Source organism: Vulpes lagopus, chromosome 21 (assembly GCF_018345385.1).
Source record: "Vulpes lagopus strain Blue_001 chromosome 21, ASM1834538v1, whole genome shotgun sequence".
Lineage (NCBI taxonomy): Eukaryota > Metazoa > Chordata > Mammalia > Carnivora > Canidae > Vulpes > Vulpes lagopus.
Window position 1 is genome coordinate 25,649,724 of NC_054844.1, and position 26,070 is coordinate 25,675,793.

Consider the following 26,070-nt stretch of genomic DNA (forward strand, 5'->3'; position numbering starts at 1 on the left):
CATTATGGCAGAGTAAAAGGCCAGAAAAGATGGGGGTGGTGATTATCGAAAATGCTTGTCTTATCATGCCCGTTATCCCCCCTACCCCAACCCAATACTGATTGATGTCCATAGCACGCTGAATGCTTACACACACACAGTACTCTGAGACCTGCATTCCTCTGCTCTACTTTGTATGCTTACCAAGAGTCAATCATGTTTGTTCCCGGTTATTCTTGTTATCATAATTTTGTACTCTGGTTAAATATTATGAGCACTTAGTTAAAAAAAAAAAGGATAATTTTATTAAGGTTGTATGTTAATCCATCCTAGGGTAGAGATCATCAAAACAGGTTCCAATCAAAGATGTCTTGAGGAGGAAGACCTCCACAGACACAGATTGATACCTGTTTGTAGAAATAGGGTAAAAAAATAAAGAGATCTCATCTAAAGCATGACCATTATTTTCTAGGTCCTGAGGAGTTCTGACTTTTTGTAAACTTTTTAAAAAAAAGATTTTATTTATTTACTCACGAGACAGACAGAGGGGGAAAGCAGGTTCCATGCAGGGAGCCCCACGTGGGACTCCATCCCGGGTGTCTGGGATCAGGCCCCAGGCTGAAGGTGGTGCTAAACCACTTAGCCACCCGGGCTGCCCTGACTTTTTGTAATTCTAACCTGATCTACAAAGGAGCTAACCACATCACTGATAACAGTTACAGCCTATGCACAGGGTGTAACTGAATGCTAATATGTCACCCAGAACTTTATATTAACTTGATTAGGATCAACTCAGCCAAGAAAAAAAAAAATCAATTTTTAAACTCAAGTAGCCTGGGTAAAGAGGCCACCCGTTGAACTACTCTCAGATACTGTCTCGTCCTTTGAGTATGTATATCACTTGCACCAGCTCAAGACTTCTTTAAACCAAGAAAGTGTGGAAAAGCAGCAGTCGCAAAGGAGCTAGACCCCTGGGCCATCCGGAATCCCACCCAGACCACATTTGCTCTCTGTAAGCCACATTTCCCCCACCCCCTTATGGTCCTCTTCGGACTCGCTGCTTAGCTTTTTTTTTTTTTTTTTTTTTTTTTAACTTTTTTGTTTTCTTTTCATTCCTTTTCCTGCGCTGGGGTAATCTTGCACCAGTGACCCGGGGGCTGCCTTCGCAAGCCCACCTGTTTTCCGCTTCCCCGCCCTGAGGGCGGGGCGAGGCGGGGAGAACCTGCGCGGAAGCGCCCGCAGACCCGCCCCTCGACGCCCGACGGCGTTTGTCCCGCGCGGCTTGCCGTCCTCGCCGGCATGGCGGCCGCCACGCTCCCCGCGGGGCTGGTCCTGCAGCCGGGGGCCAGGACCCTGCGTGCCTTCTGCACCTCCGTGACTCCGGCCGCTCGCTCTGCGATACCAAGCCCGCGTGAGTGTCAGTCGCGTCGCCTCCGGGCTCTGAGGGAGGTGAGAGGGCGGGATACGGAATCCATGATGGCTCCCGCGGTGGCGGAGTTCTCACGGTCTGGGCGGGGAGCCCGTACGTCCTCCGCCGGCCTGTCGCTGGCCCTCCCAGTAGGAAAGCCGAAGTAGGCGTGGGTCTCTTCTCTGTGCCGGTGTCACTGGGCTCCTGGTCGCCTGTTCGTGCTCCTAGGTGCTCTGGCCGAAGCGAGCCTGCCCCTCCCCCCGTCCCCTCACGTCCCCTCACCCCCGTCCCCTCACGTCCCCTCACGTCCTCAGAGACCTGCGCTTTCCCGTGCTCCCTTGCGCGGCCACCGGCCCAGGGTCACTGTAGTTACTGGTCCCCGCGGAGGTTTGGGGGGCGGGGGGCAGTGCTGACCCATGGGTTTGCCCGACTGTTAAAGAGGAGCATGCAGCTGGCCTGGAACAAACTGCGGCTCTGCATTCCCGCCCCAGCTCTGCCACCAAATGGCGTGACCTTCACCCAGCCAGGCGTTCGACGGCTTCATTCAGGCTACCGTTCTTGCCTTGGAAGAGTCTGTGGAAGAGGGAGGTTTGTTAACGGAGGCCTGTGCTGTGCAGTGCGAGGGGTTGTAATGGCAGCGTGCACACAGTAACGCCGGGGCGTGAGGAAGAGCGTGAGGAAGAGCGCACGGGAGTGCGGGAAAGCTAAGTCACGGAGGGGGCTCGTCCAGGCACTCACCAGGTGCTGTCCATGCTGCCGCCTATAACTAACGTCTCTAACCTTCGTAGTATCCACGGTTCACCATCTTTCTCTCACTTCGACAGTAGTTTTCTTCACTGGTCCCGGTTTGTACTCCTGGTCTCCTACGTGGAAGTCTCACAGCCGGAGTGAAGTATTCAGAAAGCGAGCCTTGAACCTTGCCACCCCCGTGTTCAAAATCTGCAAACGGTTTCTCACTGCTCTAAGATAGGATAAATTCCCTAACTCGTCAGAGCGGCTCTTGATAGTCTTAATGCTTGTGTCCTTTAAATTTTTTTTTTTTTTTAATTCGTTCTATAGATACCTAACTCCTGCTGTGTGCTGGGTAGTGTTTTAGGTACTGGGATATTGCAAGATCTCTCAACTCATGAAGTTTACATTCTTTTGGGAAAGTCAGACTGTAAACAAAACAATGTCAGTGTGATGTCAGGTGGTGATTAGCGCTTTGAAGGAAAATAAAGCAGGGTATTGAGAATGATGGATTAGAGGGATACTGGCTATAGAGTAGGAAGAGATTGGGTAATCAGGAAAGACCTCCTTGAGTTGACATTTGAGCAAAGTATATACCATGCTGAGATGCAGGGAAAGAGCATTGTTGGCATAGGGATCTGCAAGTGCAAAGGTGCAGAAGTGAGAACAAGCTTAGAGGTATGATCAAGGAACAGAAGAAAGTCAACTTGTAGGTGAGTGAACATAGAGTGGTAGTCTAAGATGTTGGAAAGATAAGTAATGATCTGGTCTCACAATGGCTTTTATGCATTTGGTTTGGGTTTTATTATGAGTTTGGAATTATATTGGAAGGCTTTGAACATGGAAATGATTTATACTTTAATTAAATTTAATTAATTAATTAATTTGAGCGGGGGCAGGGGGAGAGCAGAGGGAGAGGGACAAGCAGACTCTGTGCTGAGCATGGAGCCTGACGTGGGGATCAGTCCCATGATTCTGAGATGATGACTTGAGCTGCAGTTGAGAGTCACATGCTTAACCAGCTGAGCTACCCAGGCGCCTCTGATTTATACTTTTAAAAGATCGCTGACTACTGTGTGGAAAACAAATTTTGGTGGGGATAAGAGTGAAATCCAGGAGATCAGTTTGGAAGCTTTTGCAGTAGTCCAAATGAAATGATGGTGAGTTAGATTGAAGTAATAGCAGAGAAGGTGGTGTGGTTGGATATGGGATATATTTTGAAGGTACAGCTAGGAGGACTTACTGATGGATTTGTTATGAGGGCATGAGGAAAAGTCTCAGGAAGCCTGTTAGATTTTTATCCTGGGCAATTGGACAAAGAGCAGTATCATTTACAGGGATCAGTAAGGCTGGAAGAACAAAATCAAGAACTCTTGTCAGTGATGTGTTATAAGTTGAGGTGCTTATTAAACATTTCCAACCTCTTTTCCTAGTGCTCTTTCTGTTCTAGTCTTAAGTTTCAGCCATATTGAACTTTTTCCATTGATTTTCCATCTCCTTTTCTCCATAGAACACTTTTCTCACTTGCCTGTTCCCAGGGCTACCTCCTGTTCATCCTTAAGGTTTTAGCTTAACATCCAGTTCTTTAGGGAGATTTTCTCCAACTAATTGACTACGTTTTGTCCCCTGCTATATGTTGCCATATGCAGTGTGTTAATTAGTGATCTTATATGACAGACACTACATTCTGTGAAAGCAGGATCTTTTTCTTGTTCATTGCTGCCTTCTCCGTTTCTGGTACACAATATCACTCAGATGATTTTTGAATGAATAAATGAGTTACTATCAAGGGGTTAATAAGATTTGTCAGATAAAGAAATGAGGTGGGGGGGCAGAGGGGGAGAGAAGCCAGACAGATGGAAGGGAGGCACATTCCCCACAGAAAGAATGGTAAGTTTGGAGAAAGTCCAAAGGGGACTGGTACTGGAAATTTAGTGTAGCTGTGGGACCTTGTGAAGGGAGATGAAGCTAGAGATAGAAGTGGTTCAGAGTGTAAAGAGTCTTGTAGGAAATACCATTGTCATCCTTACTCTTTGATCCTTAGTTTTCTTGGCTCTAAATGACCTCTAAATAAGGATAATAATAGTACTTACAGTTACTGTGAACAGTAAGATTAAGTGAGCTAATAGTAAAAAGCATGTAGTTGAGTATCTGGTATATGAAAATGCTGAATAATTATAGCTATTATTAGTGTAATGTAGCAAAACAGTCATAAGGTAATATTTTGAAAAGTATATACTGTATGTAAATAATTTACTATTTTCTATAGTTATATGATTTATTAGGAATGGCCATGATTTTTGTTATTGGCATTATTGTAGCATTGGCAGTTCGAATATGTAATACAGAAGGAAAATGGTCTTTTTTTTTTTTTGGTGGAACTAAATAGTTCCAAATATGAGCAAGTATGTTTATAATTAACATAACTTGGGAAAGGGAGTTTGACTATGAACCTTGAAAATTTATTGAAAATATTTCTTTAGATGATGAGTTTACTGTATCATTAATCACAATGCACTTTCTATTTAAGTAACTCTGGACTTTTCTTAATTATTTCTGACTTTCATTAAGATGATCTAGTCCTAGAGAAAATGGATTCTTGTTTCATTTTTGTTACGGGATCATGATCAGTGTTGAATGACTGTACATTATTCAGTTTTCCATAATTATGGTGTTGTCTTTTTAGGTACAGCAGACAGAACATCCAGACACGAAAGACCACTGAGAAGGAAGGTAAAACTATTAAAGTACTCCACTGTATACTATCTTAATGGTTTCTCAAGTTCTAAAGTGAGGCAGATATTCATGATGAGGCAGGAAAGTGCTCCCCAAGAAGGCTTACAAGGGATGGGGACTTGGTAACTGCCAGAGCGTTGGCTGTAGTCTTTGTTTTTTGTCAATACCCTGAGAATTCTCTGGAACTAGGAGACATAATTTCTCATTACATATTTATTCAATTAGTTTGATCTTTTCCTGGGCTAGCATTACGGGGTGTGAAACTTTCACAGTGCTGGGCAATGGCTATTAGCCATAGCTCCCAGCCAGCCACATAGTCATGAAGATAAATAACCTATAGACTTAACAACCATTCTGTACCCATATAACCATTTTTTTTTAACTTTCAGTACAGCATTCAATAAATTATATGGCATATTCAACACTTTATAAAATAGGCGTTGTGTTAGATGATTTTGCCCAAATGTAGGCTAATATAAGCATTCTGAGCACATTTTAGGCAAGCTAGGCTAAGCTATGCTGTTCAATAGGTTAGACATATTTAAAAGCATTTTCACCTTTGATTGGGACACTGAGTATGCCAATAAACTCATGGTAAGTTGAAGAAGATCAGTATTTCAGAATACATTGTTACTGTTCCACAAAATGTAAAAAATTTGCTAAAAGTCTAAGTAAATCCATTGAGAGAAATTTTTAGTGACGGAAATGTGCTATTAAAGGGGATTCTTAAAAGGGGGGGGCAGATTCTTACCAGAGGGTTTGCAGAAATGGTGCAAAAATATTACGTAGTTTTGGTGTTTTTTCATTTGAATAGCACCAGCTTTATAAGAGGTCAGATTTTATATAGGTTGCAGTTCTGCTAATGTTTCTTTTAATTGTAGCTTTTTTGCTTTAAAATTAAAGATGATGTTCATATTTAAAGCATTTAACTATTTTATATTCCTTAGGCACTACCTCCTAGGACGGAGAAAATGACTGTTGACCAAGACTGGCCTAGTGTTTATCCTGTTGCAGCACCGTTTAAACCCTCTGCTGTACCTCTTCCCATTCGAATGGGTTATCCAGTAAAAAGGGGGGTCCCTCTGGCAAAGGAGGGAAATCTAGAACTTTTAAAGGTAAGATAAATTGCTGATTCATTGGCTAAGACTTACATCGAAATAAATGCTGATCCACTTCCCACTCCTACCCTGCCTTGTACTTCAAAATTTGCTATGTAGCCACAGCTTACTATATTTTAGTTTAAAAAATTTTTTTTCAGGGATGCGTGGGTGGCTCAGGGCTTGTGCGTCCGCCTTTGGCTCAAGGCATGATTCCAGAGTCCCGGGATCGAGTCCCGTGTCGGGCTTCCTGCATGGAGCCTGCTTCTCCCTCTGCCTATGTCTCTGCTTGTCTCTCCCTCTGTGTCTTTCATGAATAAACAAATAAAATCTTTAAAAAAAAGTTATTTCAGGTAATAATGGATATTGTAAAGAACCTTGGGCATTTCAGAATGTAATCAGTTGATCCTGTGGCTTCCCTTTTGGCTTCTTCTTTTCTATTCCATTTTCTTATCTTTTAAGTGGAACTAAGAAAAGTGAAATAACCTAATTTGAGATTGAGAATTAGGGGCTGAAATCTATGTTATTTTTTTAATTAATTAATTAATTAACTAATTAATTAATTTTTTTTAAAGATTTTATTTATTTAAGAGAGAGTGAACATAAGCAGGGGGAGTGGCAGAGGTAGAGAGGGAGAAGCAGGCTTCTCACTGAGCAGGGATCCCATTGCAAGACTCCATCCCAGAACTTGGATTATGACCCGAGCTGAAGGCAGATCCATAAGTGACAGAGCCACCCAGGCGGCCTTGAAATCTACTTCTAAAAGAGATTTTAAAACTTTCTATCCAGAAAGGTAGAATATTATTTAATATTGTTATAGTCCTTAAACATCTTTATTTCTTGAAGGAAAATACATCATATTAAATGCTTTAGTTGGTAGCATCTATAATTATTTGTGAACTATAAACTTTTTAAAGAAAATATGAATACACTTAGCCTGAGAATACATATCTTAGATGTTTAATGTTATATATAAGTACAGTTGTCAATATACGAACTGTGTTTTCTATATGAGAATCTTTTTCTTTTCTTTTTATTGAAGTATAGTTGGCAATGCAATTTTACATTAGTTTGAGGTGTACAATGTTGTGATTCCACAAGTTTGTGTGTTATACTATGCTCACCACAAATGTAGCTACTACCTGTCATATATAGCACTATTAAAATACCATTAACTTATTTTCTATGCTCTATCTTTTATCCCTATGACTTATTTATTCCATAACTGGAACCCTGTATCTCTCATTCCTCTTCACCAATTTCTCTCATCCCTCCATGCCCCTTCCCTCTGACAACCATCAGTTTGTTCTTTATTTATGGCTCTGTTTCTGCTTTTTGTTTATTTTGTTTTTTGGGTTACACATGTAAGTGAAATCATATGGTATTTGTCTTTTTCTGATTTATTTCATTTAGCATATATTTGAAAGTCTTGAAAAACAAAAAAATTTGCTAAAAGATGGTAAAAAATGAGTTGGTAATATGGAAAAGGAGTTGTCTGCTGCTAGAGACAGGGGTAGATGAAATTTGGAGTTGTGAATGTTTCAAGAGATAGAAGAAAACAAATGTTGAGGAAACTAATCTTTTCTTCAAATGAAAGAGGAGAACTTAGTTTAGGGGCACCTGGGTGGCATAGTTGGTTGAGCATCTGATTCCTGGTTTTGGCTCTCAGGTCATGATTTCAGGGTTGTGAGATTGAGCCCCACAGTGGGCTCCACGCTCAGCAGGACAAGTCTGTTTGAGATTCTCTCTCTTGCTCTGCCCCTCTCACCTGTGTTCTCTCTCTCTCAAATAAACAAATCTTTAAAATTTTTTTAAAAAGTTTCCATTTATGTAAAATTGTATACATGTATCTATTTTTTTTATAGAGATGATTAGATGTTAACCAAAGTGTTAAGACTGTCGGAGCCTGAATAGTTATTTTTGTATACTAGGGGAATTAGGATGATTAAACAATAATCTGTGTCCTTCAGTGCTTTCAGTATTATAAGGGAAATACGTAGACCTGTAGATTTGTGGCGGGAAGAGGACTATAAGAACAGCATTTATTTTTTTTTCCACTATCATCATCATAAGATACATCATGAATCTCTATTTCAAGGAATTCATTTATTGAATTCACAATACATGTGACATAGAATTAATATTGTAAAAACTAAATTTTATTTATTATAAAGGTTTGTTGTGTTTAGGACTTATTTTTATGAAAACTAAACTTTATGTTTTTGAGACATTAGGCTAATTTATCCTTTATTTCCTCTATTTTAGATCCCTAATTTTCTACATTTGACTCCTGTAGCAATTAAAAAGCACTGTGAAGCTCTTAAAGGTAAGCGGTTATTTTAATATATGAACTTAATATTGACTTTGAAAATAAGAATTTCATTTCTGATGATAAAGGGGTCAGTTTATCAAGAGGGCATAACATTTGTAAATGTTCATGCACCTAAGATAGGAACACCTAAATATATAAAGCAGATATTCACAGAACTGAAGAGAGAAACAGCAGTAGAGCAGTAGGAGACTTCAGTATGCCATTTTCAACAATAGATAGATCATCCAGACAGAAAATCAGTAAGGAAACACTGGATGTAAACAGTATGTTTGACCAGATGGTTTAACAGATGTTTACAGAACGTTCTATCCAAAAGAAGCAGAATGTGGATTCTTCTCAAGCACATATGAAACATTCTCCAGGACAGATTATATGTTAGGCTAAAAGACAAGTCTTAACAAATTTTAAAATATTGAAATCTATCAGGCACTTTTTCTGATCACAATGGTATAAAAGTAGAAATCTGTTATAAGAAAAAAACTAGAAAACTCACAAGTATGTGGAGATTGAACAACATATCCCTGTAACCATTGGTTCAATGAAAAAAAAATGAAAAGAAAAATTTGAAAAATCTTGAGACAAATAAAAATGGAAACAATATACTAAAACTTACAGGATGCAAATAAGCAATTCTAAGAGGGAAGTGGATAGTGTACATTAAGAAAAAAGAGATCTCAAATAAACAACTTACGTATACCTCAAGGAACTAGATAAAGAACTAAACCCAAGGTTGGTAGAAGGAAGGAAGGAACAAAGATTAAAGTGAAAATATAGACTAAAAAGACAAGAGAAAAGATTGATGAAACTAAGAACTGATTTTTTTGAAGAGATAAACAGTATACACAGATCTTTTTGAAAGATAAACAATAGACAAGAGAAAAGAGATGACTCAAAATTGTAAATAAAAGGAGTCATTACAGTTGATTCCTCAGAAATATAAAGGATCATAAGAGACTACTATGAATAATTACATGCCAACTAATTTGACAAGCTAGAAGAAATGGATAAAGTTCTGGGAACATAGAACTTACAAGACTGAATCATGAAGAAATAGGAAATCTGAACAGACCAGTTGCTAATAAGGAAATTGAATCAGTAATTGAGAACCTCCCAACAAAAAAAAAGTCCAGAATCAGATGGCTTTTTCTAATCATTTAGTACCAATATTTCTCAAATTCTTCCCAAAAAGGAGGTACCAAGGTGACTCAGTTGGTTAAGCTCTGCCTTCAGCTCAGGTTGGGATCCTGGGATCTAGCCCTGCATTGGGCTCCCAGCTGAGTGGAGAGTCTGCTTATTCCTTTCCCTTTGTCCTCTCCACTCATGCTGTCTCTCTATTCCTCTCAAATCAATAAATAAAATCTTTTTTATAAATTTTTCCAAAAAAGTGGAGGGCACATTTCCAAACTCATTTTATGAGGCCAGCATTACCCTGATGACCAAAACCAGACGAGGATACTATAAGAAAAGTATTATAGGCCACTGTCCTTGATTAATGTAGATATGAAAATCCTCAACAAAAAAGTACCAAACCAAATTCAACAGTACATTTAGAGGATCATGTTAGATCAAGTGGGATTTATTTCACGGATGCAAGGATAATCTAACATGAAAATTTAGTCTATGTGATACATCACATTAACAAAATAAAACTAGAAGAAAACAAGCAAGAAGTTCCTTGACATGGGTCTTGGCAATGATTTTTGGATTTGATACCAATAGCAAAGGCAGGAAAAGCAAAAATAAACAAGAACCACATCAAACTAAAAAGCTGTTGCACAGCAAAGACAACCATTGACAAAATAAAAAGTCTACAGAATGGGAGAAAATATTTGTAAACCTTGGGTCAGAGGTTAATATACAACCTATATTAGGAATTCATACAACTTAGTACCAAAAAGCCCCAGACAATCCAATTAAATAGAGGATTAGAAGAATTAATATTGTTAAAATGTTCAGACTACCCAAAACAAATTACAGATTGAATATAATCCCTCTCAAAATACCAACAGCATTTTTCACAGAATTAGAAGGAAGAATCCTAAAATTTGTATGCAACCACAAAAGCCCCTGAACAGTCAAAGCAGTCTTGAGAAAGACCAAAGCTAGAGGTATCACAGCCTTGGATTTTAAGATACGCTACAAGCTGCGTAATCAAAGCAATAACGATAATCAGCACAAAAATTAAATACATAGATCAGTGGAGCAGGATAAAGAGCCCCAAAATAAGCTCATACCTAACATGGTCAATTCAACCTTGACAAAGGAGGCAAGAATATGCAATGGGGAAAAGACAGTCTCTTCAGTAAATGGTGCTGGGAAAATGGGACAGCTACATGCAAAAGAATAAAACTGGAAATGAATATCACTTTCTTATGCCACACACAAAAATAAACTCAGACTGGATTGAAGACATAAATGTGAACCTAAAACCATAAAACTGCTTAAAAACATAGGCAGTTATTTCTTTGACATTGGCCTTAGGAGTATTTTTCAAGATCTGTCTCCTTGGGAAAAGAAATAAAAGCAAAAATAAACTTCTGAGACCACTAGAATGAAAAGCTTTTGCACAATGAAGGAAGCCATCAACGAAATGAAAACCTACTGAATGGGGAAGGATATTTCCAATTGTGTGTGTGTGTGTAAATATTTAGTTACAAGAAGGAAGGACATCCTGCCATTTGTGACAACATGGATGGGACTTGAGGACATTACACTAAATGAAATAAGAGAGAAAGACAATTAGTGTCTGATTTCACGTACATGTGAAATCTAAAAAAGCTGAACTCAGAATAGTACGGGCTGAGAGGTTGTGGGGGAAGGGAGATGTTGGCCAAAGAAAACAAACTTCTAGTTTTCTGATAAGTTCTGGGTATCTAATGTACAGAAAAGTGATTATAGGTATTAATGCTGTATTATATAACAGAAAGTTGCTAGGAGAATAGATCTTAAATGTTCTTACCACAAAAAGAAATGGTAATTACAGGATATTGGTGTTAGCTAGTGTTATGATTGTAATCATTTTGCAACGGATAGAAGTGAATCTAATCAACATATTGTATTATTGTATACCTTAAACATACACAGTGTTTTATATCAATTATATGTCAATAAAGATGGAGAAAATAACCGCATTTTTAATATATTAAATCATCTTACATTCTCAGTTACTGCTAGTTTCTCTTTTTTTGGAAAAATTTTCAAGTTATTTTCAGTGAATTGTTAAGATGACAAATCTACAAATTCTTTTTTTTTTTTTTTTCCAGACTACTCTACAAGTGGCTATGAATAATAAATAGAACCAGAAATCATAGTCCTTGTTCAGGTAGGTTAGGGACTTACCATTACATTATAGATAGCACATACATAAAAAGACTGAAGAAAATATTATAGTGTTGCCGATAGATACAAATGAATATAATCCAAACTGAAGATAATGTAGAAAAGGTGTTGAGTAGAATAGTCAGTGGAGTCAGTAATGGAATACTTTGTAGAGAGAGTTATCTTGAAATTGTTTAAAATAACTTCAGTGATATGTAGGTGTGGCAACAACAAGTAGTAGAAAAACTGTTGATGAAAAGCAATAGTCTTCTATTTCTCCTTTCTCACTTGGCCCCTCATTTCAGAAGTGTTGTCTTTTGATCATTGTTTAGGTCTCATAATTACATTCTGAGAGTGTATTTATTTTTCTATATAATATTTTTTATTCTCTCTCCATATATTTTATATATATATGGTTACATTAGTATATTTGTATTTTTCATATACATATGTAACATTGGAAGTAATCACCAGCTCCCGATTATATCTTCAGTTCTAAATTTATTGAATTTGAATAATATTTGATTCCTAGATATAAACAGATTTCACTCACTTCTTTTTCTTTGTTAAAGATTTATTTATTTATTTATTTTTTTGAGGGAGTGCAAGGGAGAAGGGATTGAGGGAGAGGGAAAGAGAAACTCAAGTAGACTGTCCTGAGAGCAGAGCCCCATGCAGGGCTTGATATCACAACCCTGAGATCATGATCTGAGAGGAAACCAAGAGTACGATGCTTAACTGACTGTGCTATCCAGGTGCCCCTCACTCACTTATTCTTTTCTTCCCACATGCATGGAGGTAAAGGCAAAGAACTTTTTTTTCATAGTTTTTTGCATGTTTTCATACATATATGTGTTCTGACTCAATTCCAGATCTAATTTGCATTGGACTATATACAGAATAAGGATGTTGGAATTGTTTTAGGTTCACAGCTGTTATTGATTGGTTGTGTAATTTAATTCAAGGATTAGTACCTTTGGATGAATTCCTAAACTCATGCTAATTAAGAAGGAGATGTATAAATGCTTAATACACTCGTTAAGGCTTCTCAGGAAAGAAAATGAAATCTAAAAACTCTTCACAGGCAGCTTGATCATGCTGGAAGGAGAAATAGCATAGTGATCATGATTATGATGAAATTTGAGCTTTTGGAAGAGCCCTTTAGTTAAAAATATAAGGAAGAGATAAAGAAATCTTAAAAAGTAGGAATAATGACCTTACTCTTAAAGTTAGAAAAGAAAAATCTGTCCTAACTCTTTTCATGTATGTGGTCCTCTGGGAATAGTAGGATGCGTTTCTATCCTTTTAGATTGTATGTTTCTATTTTCATTGGTGCCTGATGATAGACTGACACTGATCATTCTTCCAAATTTCTGCCCCATTCAGCACAAACCATGTATCACTTTTTGATCCTTTGTGAAGCCAGTTAAGGAATGCATTATACTGTAATAAATCTCATTTTTCTCCTTTTAAACATTATTCTTAAATGTGCATTTATAATCTACAGACTGAGTTCTTTTAATGAGGTATTTGTAAAATACTTCATAATTCTTAAATGAAAGGCTTTCTTATAGCACATTCAGAAGAGTAGCATTAAGTAAGTAAGTAAGTGCTTTAATCTTTCTTTAATTTTGCCTTTACACTTTTGCCAGCCTCTAGATTTAGATTGTATCTTCCAAATAACTCAAAGGCTTTTAAAATATTTCTTCTCAATTTTCTTTCAAAGTAGGTCAGTTCAGATTTTATATCTAACTTGCAAGTGGAAAATCTGAAGCACAGGAAAGTTAGGTAATTTACCAAAACTTTAATAATCAGTGGCAGAAGTTAAGTAAAAACCAAGGTCTTCCGAAGTCTAGTCTATTGCTCTACCTATCAGATGAATAGGGGTCTATTATGTACTTTCCAGTTGGCTGTGTTTTTTAGACATATAATCCGGTAATTTAAAAGTTGTAATTATCATTTGGTTATTGAAATGACTTACTCAAAGTTATAAAAAATAAAAGACTCAGTACAAACCCAAGAACTCATAAAATTCTCCAAGCTAGTCTCTCTTTATAAAGTGCTTGGCAGTGTTGCATCTTATAGTGCAGGATATTGGAATGAGTCCATATGGGAATGAAATTTAACTTTAGTAATCATGCTTATTTTATTTAAATGTCAGAATATTCTTAATTGCAAAGATACTTCTCTCTCTTCTAAATGTGTGAGTATTGCTCTCTTAAGCAGGGTGTTTAGGGAACGGTGTGAGCTATACATAATTTGCTAACATATAGTTAGTTGCAGATCTTGAAGAGTCTCTGTGACATTTTTCTGACTGATACTAAACCCTAAATGGAAGCTAAATATAGTACCACTATTAGAAAATTGTTAACTGGGATCCCTGGGTGGCGCAGCGGTTTAGCGCCTGCCTTTGGCCCAGGGTGCGATCCTGGAGACCCGGGATCGAATCCCACATCGGGCTCCTGGTGCATGGAGCCTGCTTCTCCCTCTGCCTGTGTCTCTGCCTCTTTCTCTCTCTCTGTGTGACTATCATAAAAAAAAAAAAAAAGAAAAGAAAATTGTTAACTCTAGGAAATGTTATTGACAAAGTACCTCTCACTGTCTCTTAAATCATCACGTGGAAGAGTTCCCACATATGCCTGTGACCAGCCTCTTCTGCAGTCATGCTTTTTGGAGAAAGCACCAACCCTATGAGGTTTAATGTGTTCGATCTAAGAAACTGATTACTTTTAGGTATTCTTAGAACGAGGTTGTTTAAGGAGTGAAATTTCCATTGAGGGAAACCTAATAGTGCCAAAAGTTTTCATTTCAAGCTGAGGTGAAATAGGAATAGGGCAAAATGAAATCAACTACCTACTTATGAAGTCTCTCAATACAGATAGCTGTAGGATATGCTTGGAGCTCCTTTCAACTCCCCTCCCCCCTGACTTGAGGCCTGAGTTTCTGTCTCTGTGCTGTGGAAATGGATGGTGTGCTGCATTCTTGTTCGCAGTGCTTGGAACTTCCTGTTATGGCCCAGTTCTCGGAGCCAGTCCCACCTCCCCTTAGGCTAGTTGTCTTTAGGCTAAAAATGAAGATGTCTTTTCCTCTTTTCTTTTAGCCCCGTTGGCACAGAAGTCACATTAGAGGAAACGTGAATTACTCTAAGGATCTCTTTAAGAATGTCCTAGGCATTTGTACTGGTTCAGTCTGAGGCCCTATTCAACTCCGTTTCTGAGAATTTAGATCATATCTCATTTTCTTCTAAGAGCTTTTTCAGAGCTTCTTTCAGTTCCCTTCAGTAGACCTTTAGTAACTTTTATTTGGAAATGAATTACTGTTAACTGTTGATTTTTCAAAAACAATAACACTCTGAACTGTTTGCTTTTAGCTGGTGAGGAGGAGTGAAACTGTCCCATAACAGGTATATGCAAAGCTATAATAAGCTCCCATCAAGTCATTAGTTCCCTTTTAACTAAACTTACTGCTCCCCACCAAACCCAAGCTATCTAAATCATTCATTTAATTACATTCCCTAATTAGGATTCATCTAAGGAAAAAAAGGGATGTAGGGTGATGATGTGTTTAAAGTGCAAAATTGAGAATTTGTTCTTTGATTTCATGTAACTCGAGCGTCATCTCCCTCAACAATTTGATTTTGTCTGTTAGCACATATTGCAATGAGAATTTCCTTGGCAGAACTATACTTGAGATAATTTTTTTTTAATTCTTAGATTTCTGCACTGAGTGGCCAGCTGCACTGGACAGTGATGAGAAATGCGAGAAGCATTTTCCCATTGAAATTGACACAGCTGATTATGTTTCAGCAGGACCATCTATTCGAAACCCCAAAGCACGAGTAGTAACCTTAAGGGTAAGAAATATTAAAAAAAAAAAAAAGAATTGGGGTGCCTGGGTGGCTCAGTGGTTGAGCATCTGCCTTTGGCTCAGGGCATGATCCCGGATCCGGAGATCGGATCGAGTCCCACATCAGGCTCCCTGCGAGGAGCCTGTTTCTCCCTCTGCCTATGTCTCTGCCCCTCCCTGTGTCTCTCATGAATAAATAAATAAAATCTTAAAAAATAATAATAATAAAATAATTATTATAAAACATTATTTAAAAATAGCATTTTGTATGTGTGGATATAAAAGTCATTATAGAAAATTTGGGAAATACGAACATTTTAAGGTATAAAATATAATTGCCTATAATTTTGCTATTTACAAATAAGCACTGTTGACTCCTGAAGTTCATTTTAGTACATATATAGACAGCCTATTAATATAGGATGATACTGTATTTGATTAGTTATCTTTTTTATTTAACAATATGGATTAAAATTTTCCAAAGTTATTAAACATTTTTAAATTTTTTTTATTGAATATAGTTGACATACATTACCATATTAGTCTGAAGGGTACAATCTAGTGACAATTATGTATGTTACAGGATATTCACTGTATAAGTGTAGTTATCATCTGTCACCATACAGTTGTCACTCCTTAATATTGTTTTTGTTACTATTTTTAAGTAATCTCCATATCCAACATAGGATTTGAACTCACAGCCCCAAGACCAAGAATCACATGTTCTGACTGAGCCAGCCTGGTGCCCCTATTTAATATTATTTTTAATGGCTGCATAGAAAAACATGTAAATCAGGGTCTGTTCTGTACGAAGGCAGTGTTTGAGGCTAGGGGTGGATATTGATATATAAGAAACCAAGATCTGAAAGCTATGGCTGGCTGTTAGTTCACTCCTTCAGGGATTTTCTAGGAAATAAATGATAAATAATAGTGGTTATAATTCCTCTTTTTAAATATCTATAGCTTGTTTATTTCTTTTTGTATTTTTCATTAGATGAAGTTTCTAAAACAATGTTTATGTAGTCTCTTTAGCTGTTTTGTATGTCAGTGGGTGTGCATCTGGTTTTTAGCCTCTAAGTATAAATTGGATTTCAGTATGAGATAATAGCATCTATTATGTTAATGATGTGTCTTATTCTTATAGCATTTTTGAAATGATCGCCTTTGAATTATTGTGGTAATTATGTTGTTAGGTTTTCAAATACTGAAGCATTTCTGAACCTTGATTATTTTGTAGTACATACTTTTTTACTTTACTGTGGATTTGCTTTGTTAGCATTTTATTTAGGATCGTTTGTCCTAATCTCATGCTGCTTTGGAGAAACATTAAATCCCTGCTCTTACTCATTAGGACCATACTACTACATACCACTGCACTTGCTCTGATAGCTTCTATGTATTTGAAACCACTGTTAATTTCCTCTGGTAAGTTCCTCTGGACTATGGATCATAAGTTTTGATCCATATGGCATGTCTTTCTCATACAGCAGTCATGGAGCAGTTGATGGTTTTTTTTTTTTAACTAAAAAAGTTGTAGATTTACAAAAAAGTTTCAAGGATAGTTCCCAGAATCCCATTTTTCACACTACATTTTTTTGTTGTTAACATCTTATTGTGATACATTTATTACAATTAATGAGTCAGTATTGATACATTAGTTATTAAAGTTCATTCTTTATTCAGATTTCTTTTTTTAAAGATTTTATTTATTTGAGAGAAGAGTGTGCAGTAAAGAATGTGAGTTAGGGGGAGCAGAGGGAGATGGAGGATAATAGGCTCCCTGTGGAGAAAGAGTCTGTTGACACCAGGTTCTGTCCCAGGGTCCTAGGTTCATGATCTGAGCCAAAGGTAGCCACTTAACTCACTGAGGCACCCAGGTACCCCTATTCAGATTTCTTTAGGCACCTCTTGCCTGTGGGGTTTCTCAGAATTTGCTTGCTTTTGCTGACCTTGACAGTTTTGAGAAGTACTAATTACATATTTTATGAAATGTACTGCATTTTAGATTTATTTGATGTTCGTCTCATGTTTAGACTGGTATGTATTTTTGGGAGGAAAACCACACCAGTAAAGTGCCATTTTCATCACGTCATAACAAGGGTAGAGGCTCCTAATATGATGTTACTAATAATGAAGGTTTGATCATCAAATAATACTTTGAGGTACTATTTGCAAGTTTTCTTCACTATAAATGGACTCTTCTTATTTCTCTTTTCTTTTCTTTTCTTTTCTTTTCTTTTCTTTTCTTTTCTTTTCTTCTTTTTTCTTTCACCCTTTAGAAGGAAGTCATTATGCATAGCCTATACTTAATGGAGTTAGTAGTTATATTCTACCTCCCTGAGGGAGAAATGTCACATAAATTGTTTGTAATTCTTCTATATGGGTGATTAGTCTATTCTCTTCCATTTATTTATTCATCTATTTGTTTATATCATTGTGGACTCATGGATTATTTATACTAGCATTTGGATTATAATCCAACAATAATACATTGTTACTTTTGTTGCTCAAATTGTTCCAGCTTTGGCCATTGGTAACTCTTCTAGTTGGCTACCATGCTCCATCATTTGTTTTTTTAGATGGTTTTTTATTTTTTGGCAAAACAAAATGCTCCAGGCTTATAATACACATAACTTACCCCAATCTTAGAATCAGCTGTTCTCCGGGGAGCCCTGACTAATGTATTTCTGATTCATCTATTCTGGAATATGACTGCCCACCTTTTTGAGATACCTTCCAGGACCCTCACAAAATTTGTTTTTGTACTCCACATAGTCTGTATTTTAAATCAGTACACTCCATGTGGACTGGAAAAATATGTTGACAATCTCTGTAACCATTTTTATACTATAAGGTAACAAACTTTAATTTCTAGAAATTTTTCAGGGATACATCAGTGTTTGATTTGTAATTTCCTTTCTTTGCTGGGTTTTGGTATTAGGATTGTGCCTTCTTTATGAAATAAATTTATGAAGCTTGTCAGCTTTTTTTTATTTCCTAGAATAAATATAGCAATATGTTTATGTGTTTAGAGAGATTGAAAAGATTTTAAATCACAAAGACCATACATATCTACTGTATAAATAAAAGGGGGGGGGGCAACCTTAAAATTCTGCTTGGCTGACGTTCCACAGATTAAAGTACCTAGGGAGTGGGGTTCAGTCTGATCTCAGTTTGAACCCCACGTTGGGTATAGGGATTACTTAAAAATAAAAAAATTTTTTAAAGCACCTAGGGATAATAATACCTGATACATTTCTCATAACTTAGCAAATGTTGCCTCTTTTTAATGGTAATGATAATGATACTAGCCAACTTGTTGAGCTTTGTGTTATGTGTTTAAAAAAAACCCTCTGAACTCAGAGTCAGGAAACCTAGATTTTTGCTTTACTATTTGTGGGCCTTAATCTCCATTTCCAGAATAGACATCTGGTTCCCTACTGGTTCTTTTTGCTTATTTTATTTTACATAAAAATAATCTCATTGTATACCACAAGATACCACTTACTGTATCAGGCTACCATCCTCTCTTGTCTCTTTTTTATCTTGCTGTCATCAGTTCTTTGTGTTCTTTTCCCCTGACTCATGTCTGCCTTTCTTGGACTCTTCACTCTACCTACTGACTGTTAAAGCTCAGTGGTAGTTCCCTGAATGGTGTCAGGTAGTTAAAGGGTAGAAGCAGGTAAAACAGTGGGACTAAAGCATGTGCATTCTGGCATGATTTATTTTTTATTTTTATTTATTTTAAGGGGCAGGAGGCAGAGGGGGAGAGAGAGAGAGAAGAAGAGAGAAAATCCCAAGCAGGCTCCATGCCCAATGCAGAGCCCAAAATGGGACTAAATCTCATGACCCTGATATCATGAGCTGAGCCAAAATCAAGGGTCAGATACTTAACCGACTGAGCCACCCAGGCACCTTCTGGCAGAGTTTAAAGTGATACTTTGAAGCTAGTCAAATATTATAAAGTATTATATAAGGAGATACTCAAATTTTTAAATTTAGAGAAAGATGATACCATATTTTTCTTGATAATCATAAAAGTAGATCAGAGTTAAAAAACTTCATATTTGTGTAAGAATTTAAAAATGCTTTCTTCTGTTTATTCTCATTTGTTTCTGACAAAAATCTTGTGAGTCGATTCTATTTTATAATGAGGAAACAGACAGTAAGTTCAAATGACTTGCTTAAAGTCACTTAGCAAAAAAAAAAAAAGTAGAAAATCTAGAAATGAAACCGAGGTCTTATCTTTTGTATACAACTATAAGTTCTTTAACCACACTGCGCTTCTAAACAGAGAAGATGGGGATCCCTGGGTGGCGCAGCATTTAGCGCCTGCCTTTGGCCGCGATCCTGGAGACCCGGGATCGAATCCCACGTCAGGCTCCCGGTGCATGGAGCCTGCTTCTCCCTCTGCCTATCTCTCTGCCTCTCTCTCTCTCTCACTGTGTGCCTATCATAAATAAATAAAATTTAAAAAAATAAAAAAAACCCTCTTAAACAGAGAAGATATTTCACACAATAAGACATTTCTCAATTTATATAATTCTTAAATATGGGCATTTGAAAATACACACATATAACCATGACCTCCTATGATTTGAAATGTCAGTATTGCTTTGGGGATAATGTTAGTAGTGCAATATTGATTCCTTAAAATGTAGTAACTTGAAAATAGAAAAATCCAAGGATTCTTTTGAATTTTGAAAAAAAAGAATGATAGTGAATGCCACTCAGCTTCAGAGTCAGGCTATTGAGTCCAGGTTAGACTACAATTTTGCAGTGCCTTTGAGTGCTAGCAGGTGGCGTGAGTGTACCACATAGCTCTTTCTAAAATATGTATGAGTTTCTGGCATAAGCTCTATATAATTTTTGAACATTAAAATGTTAATGTGAATGTACGTTTTAAAGCAGTTAGAATAATCAGCATTGCTGCCCTTTTTTTTTTACTACTTACATAAAGCTAGAACACTTAAATATTTTAAATGGTAAATTTTTGAATTTATTGTTGAACATGATGGAGTTTTAAAAGGAAAAAAATCATTCCATTCTCACTATTCTAATGTAAAAACTATTCTTTCTCTATCTGTATGGATGCATATATACAAATATTTCTATAATTATAATCATAATGTAGATTCATGTTATTTTCTTGTACGTAATTCTTATTGTTAACAATCTGAATTATTGTAGAATTTCTTTATTTTATCCCGTAAGCTAATAACCTGGTTGTTGACATGTTTTTTTCCAGAGGACTCTGGTAATTTGCACTGCCTGCACCTAGGACCATTCTGTTAGGTTGATACTTAATAGTCAATATTTTTCTGCATATGTTCTTTAAAGGTATATTTTATTTATTCATTTGCTATATTTTCTGTAGTTCAAATAAAAATTCACAAGGCTTAAAAAAATAACGTATCCTTTCTTTTTTCATTTATGTGTTCATTCAACAAATACATGTTACATGCTCTTTAAGTGCCAAACCATCACCAAAAATAGGACAGATACCATTCTTATCCTCAAAGGTTTGCAGTCTAATGGATAAAATGAAAAATAATTAAGCTCTTATGCTATGTCTTGAGGGAAGTGCAGAGTTATTGAAGCTAGAAAGAAGTGGATGTGATTTTAAAATCTTATTTAGCCTTTTTTTTTCTTCATACAATTATGGATCTCTCTTATTTTTAATGCTGTCCATAGGAAAACAGCCTGTGGTTTACCATATTTAACTGTTCTAGTATCTGACCTATTTTCCTGTGTCAAGCCTAGTTATCTTTTAGATACTTTCAGCCCATGCCATAATTCTCTACAAATTAAAAAGTGTGATCATGTAATCCAGTATTCCCCAAAATATATTTTAAGGAAGACTAATTCCATGAACTTTGAAAAGTAGAATATGGGGGGAAAAAAGGTAGAATATGAGGTCAAATAAATTTGGGAATCGTTACAGGAGAATCCTGCATCCTGAAATTTCAGAATGCTCGTAGCATATTAGCTCTTCCAAGAAATCCTTCTATAAAAACCAATTTAACTGCATTTCCTGAATGTATTCAACAGAAATAGACTTTTTAGAGAAATAATTCTTCTTAGCAGTCTCTGGGACTAGTATTAACGTTTTGAGAAATGTTGAGCTGAATTATTTCAAATGTTTTGATCTTCATGAATGCTATATTCTAGCCTCCATGAGATATCAGTACCTTTTAAAATAAATATCCCTGAACTAGTTGCAATGATATGGGTCTCATAATTGCATGGTGGAAAATATCTTAAAGCCTTTTTGTTTTATCATTTATTCCTATATTCCAACATTACTAATACTAATTGAGTTTAATTCTGTTTGTATTACTCAGAAGCTGTAATTTCATGTATTTAAGAGACTTGTTATTGGTTCTTTCAGAAAGGTGCTAATGCCCAGAACTTTCAAAGAACTTGAAACAGTTCACTCCCCCTCTCTTTTTTTCCATGGGTAAGATCAGGCTTCATAATGCATGCCAGTTACTAACTATATATAGACAAGAGTGCAGGGCTGCAAGTTTCTTTTTGGTTTGTTTAATGTTAATATAAATAATATTGGTACTGGTTTTTTTTCTCACTAAACAAAGTATCTGAAGTAAGTTTTCTCCAATAACTTTTTATTTTTAAGGTTAAACTTTCTAGTTTGAATTTAGATGATCATGCAAAGAAGAAACTTATTAAACTTGTGGGAGAGCGATACTGCAAGACAACAGATGTGCTTACCATCACAACAGACAGGTAAAGAAAGAAAAATTCAGCAGATTGGTCATTGTGTTGTTTCATTGTTTTCTAATCCCCTGACAGTCCTTTTCTTAAGAAATGATATTAAAAAGTCAAGGTAGCCTTTTATATCAAATTATATTAACATTTTAGGTCAGTGAAGTTGCTCAATTCATGTGTTTAATATGGTGACACTAGTCTGCTGTTACTGTCCTCTTTATGGACATGGAGAGAAGCTTGCCTAACTGCCTTGTTAAATTATTGTTATTTAAAAAAAAATAAATTATTGTTATTTTTCAGTATTGATATCCATGTGTAATTAGACTTAGGGAATATGTTAGAAGAAAACAAAAGTATGATTTGCCAGTGATTAAGGTTTAAACAGGTTTTTACAATGTCAAAGATCTTAGAGTTCAAAGTTTAGTGATTAAAGACAGAAATTTAATTTTCTTAGGCAATTTTGTAAATAAGCAGAATTTTAGTGAATTTACTTCATAAAGGCAGTATTTTTTTATTTTATTTTTTTATTGGAGTTCCAGTTTGCCAACATATAGCATAACACCCAGTGCTCATCCCACCAAGTGCCCCCCTCAGTGCCCATCACCCAGTCATAAAGGCAGTATTAAATTTACCTCATGAATTTATAAATTAGGTAATTTGAGGTGAAAAGGAGTTATTGGTACATTTTTACAAAAGGGTTATTTTATTTCTTTTTATAGAGGGGAGAGAGGGGCAGAGAGAAAGGGGGAGAGAGAATCTTAAGCAGGCCTCAAGCCCAACGTGGAGTCTCACAAAGGACTCGATCTCACAGCTCTGAGATTATGACCTGAGCTGAAATCAAGAGTTGGACACTTAATCGACTGAGCCACCTGGGTGCCATGGGTTTTTTTTTTTTTTTTTAATTTCTATCTTATCTTTGGTTGTTTCTAAATTATGTCAAAATACAAAGACCTACCTTTAGAGAAAAGCAAGTTGGGCAGATAACTTTTCTCCCTTCCTATTCCAGTTTTAAAACATTTGGAGATATCAATATCGATTTGGTTTTATATTCTGCTTCTTAGCGGTGGGAAGAAGTAGCATGACATACGTAAGTGATGGCAACAATGTGAGGGTGGAAAAAGCTTGGGAACCTTGGTTTCAGATTATTACTGTATGGAGGAAAAATAGATTTGAAATATATTAGTATTATTCTTTTTTATTGTCTTTAGAAAATATAATAGTTTTTAGCTTGTATAACTTTAAAAATACCTATAAAATGTTTGCTCTTTGAAATTCTGTAAGTGTCTGACAACGATTTTTTTCCCTAAGTTTTCAAGTGTCAGTGTGTGTATGTATTAGGGCAGCAACTATTTAAAGGACTACTAAACTTAAGTATAGAATAAGCAGAGTACCGTTAAAGTCATTTGTCATATGATGGTTTTATTTTATATTCAGAGAAATTGGAAATAATGATTTCTATATGATTTTATTAATCTAAAAGCTAAACTTGCTATCTCATATTTACGTAGAAGTTTCACCCAATATTAGATTAATAATTCCATTTTAAATATAACAACAGCAATACAGCATTGAATAGTGTAGCTCATTTTTTTAAAAACTTGGCTCTGGAGAAATCAAGATGAACATTTAGATTAAATCAGTCATTAATCTATCCCTGTTTTTAAAATGAATCCCATAGATAACGCTCACAGTGTCCAACAGACTCTTAACCCTGAGACTGTGAAAGGCACGTTGATTGGACAAAATCATATTAAAAATAGTGTAAAACTATTATCAGATACAAACAACGCCATTAGTGATGAAAGTGAAGAGAAGTAAAAATAAATACGTACAAAATAAAGTGACACCAGTTTTCATAACCTTAAGTAGTGACTGACATAGACTATTCTTATTCCAAGAACAGAATTTTCCTAAAGGTAGGATATTCCCTGTTGAGAGGTAATACCTGAATATAAGCTATCCTTTTTACTTAATATTTGTGTATTTTGCATATTATTTTATATACTGAATTTTTGAAATTTTGACTTCCTCCCTCTCTTTCTGTTACAGATGCCCTTTAAAGAGACAGAATTATGATTATGCAATGTATCTGCTAACAGTTTTATACCATGAGTCTTGGGTAAGTGATTGTGTGTGAATGTTTAATAATTTTGTCAGTGTAATTTAGATGGTGTTAACATTTCAAAACAGCCTGTGGCAAGTACTCAATTGGTTTAATGAACCACTGAACTAAGGATTTATGAAATGTTAAAAATAACTTCTAGTGACATTGAAAGTGAGAACCTTCAGATAGATTACGCAGTACATCTCAGGACCTTACAGAAATCAGATGACTAAGTGCCTTTAAAATTCAGAGTTTCTGTCTTTGGTTGCAAGATTTAAAATTTTTATTTTTTCTTTTGATTGACTTTGGCTGAAAGTTATCAAAGTTATAGAAGGGAAATCATATGTATAACTTGAGAATTTATAACTCATCCTACTGTTGAAATAAACTACATAACAAAGCCCCAAAATTTTATAGAAAGGCATTTTAAATATTAAAGTTTTTAGTTAATGCATAGCCTTTTGTATGAATATTTTACTGGCATACACTAGGGACAGGTAGGGGCAATTAATTATTTAAATAGTATTAAAAATAGTCTTTTTTTTTTTTTTAAGATTTTATTTATTTATTCATGATATACACAGAGAGAGAGGCAGAGACACAGGCAGAGCCGGAGAGCCTGTTGTGGGACTTGATCCCGGCACCCCAGAATCACGCTCCGAGCCAAAGGCAGACACTCAACCCCTCAGCCACTTTGGTGTCCTGATAGTATTAAAAATAGCCTTGTGTCTGACTGGATTTATTGAGTTTATAATTAATGTAAGCATATACATTTATTTGTAAGGAAGTTTTTCTTATGCTTGAGCATCACCTTACCTAATTTAAGGTTAGTATCTAATATGTTTGGGTAACTCGGGTTTTAAGTATTATTGTTAAAAATTAAAGTAACCTTAAATATGCATACAAATTAAATTTTTTTGCAGCTTGCCTAATAGACATGGGATTCAATAGCATTTTCTTTTAGGAACATTTGAAGGAATGGAGACACCTGGAGAGAGTCACTCTTTAGATATTCGAAAGATGTCATGTGAAAGAATGAAAGAAGGGTTGAATTTGTTTTTCATGTCTTTTAGGGATACAACAAGGTAGAAACAATAGGGAAACAGACTTTTTCACTGAGTACAAACTTTCTAAGAAAGTCATTTAAAGATGGAGTGGGCTATTTTTAATAGGTAGAAAATATTCCATCCGTTGGCTACTTAGTGGGGATATAGTGGTGAAAGTTTCACTCTCCTTAGATGGATAGTTGGATTAGATACTCTTGGGAATCGTCTCCCATCCCTGAGATATTGTAATTCTGTGAACACATGTAACCATTTTCTGAACAGCTTATAGCATTTCCTTCATAGTAACAATAAAACCATAGCATAAGAACATAAGTGAAAAAGAAAATAAAAGAAAATTTTGTTGCCAAGTTAGTAAAGAACAAAAAGTAGCTGATAGCTTTTCTCTTCTTCTGAGGTGTTCTAATTATCATAATTCAACTGGATTTTCTAGTTCCTGGCTTCAGGAACAATATCATAATAGCAATTAATCTCTTTCCTGTCGGTTGATTTTATAAATACCTTTGGCTTAATGTAATTAAGTTTTCTTTTGAACCGGCAACATGGCTGAATTAGCTACAGCCATATGGTTGATCGTTAAAGAGTTAATACCAAACAATAAAAGCCAACCAGTTTTGAATCTCTCTTGCCAGCAGCCTGTAAAATGAATTTGCCCCAAAGGAAATGACAGGCATAAATAAATTCAGTGAAAGTTGACTTACTGGATTCTTTCTGTGGTTCCATGACAT

At 36.0% G+C, this 26,070-nt stretch overlaps 1 protein-coding gene across 3 annotated transcripts in view; it reads left to right on the forward strand.

Annotated features, from left to right (window-relative positions):
• The first annotated feature begins 1,225 nt into the window (after nucleotides 1-1,225).
• MRPS35 (mitochondrial ribosomal protein S35) overlaps nucleotides 1,226-26,070 on the forward strand; it is a 42,540-nt gene continuing 17,695 nt past the window's right edge. The window contains exons 1-7 of one of the 3 annotated variants that reach the window (XM_041736516.1): nucleotides 1,226-1,390; nucleotides 4,803-4,849; nucleotides 5,800-5,967; nucleotides 8,215-8,275; nucleotides 15,313-15,452; nucleotides 22,083-22,192; nucleotides 24,224-24,293. In XM_041736516.1, coding sequence (XP_041592450.1) covers nucleotides 1,279-1,390; nucleotides 4,803-4,849; nucleotides 5,800-5,967; nucleotides 8,215-8,275; nucleotides 15,313-15,452; nucleotides 22,083-22,192; nucleotides 24,224-24,293 — 708 coding nt within the window. In that variant the 5' untranslated portion in view covers nucleotides 1,226-1,278. Of the gene's footprint in view, nucleotides 1,391-1,722; nucleotides 1,976-2,015; nucleotides 2,129-4,802; nucleotides 4,850-5,799; nucleotides 5,968-8,214; nucleotides 8,276-15,312; nucleotides 15,453-22,082; nucleotides 22,193-24,223; nucleotides 24,294-26,070 lie in introns of those variants that run through there. The other 2 variants (XM_041736517.1, XM_041736518.1) reach the window with 2 other exon arrangements.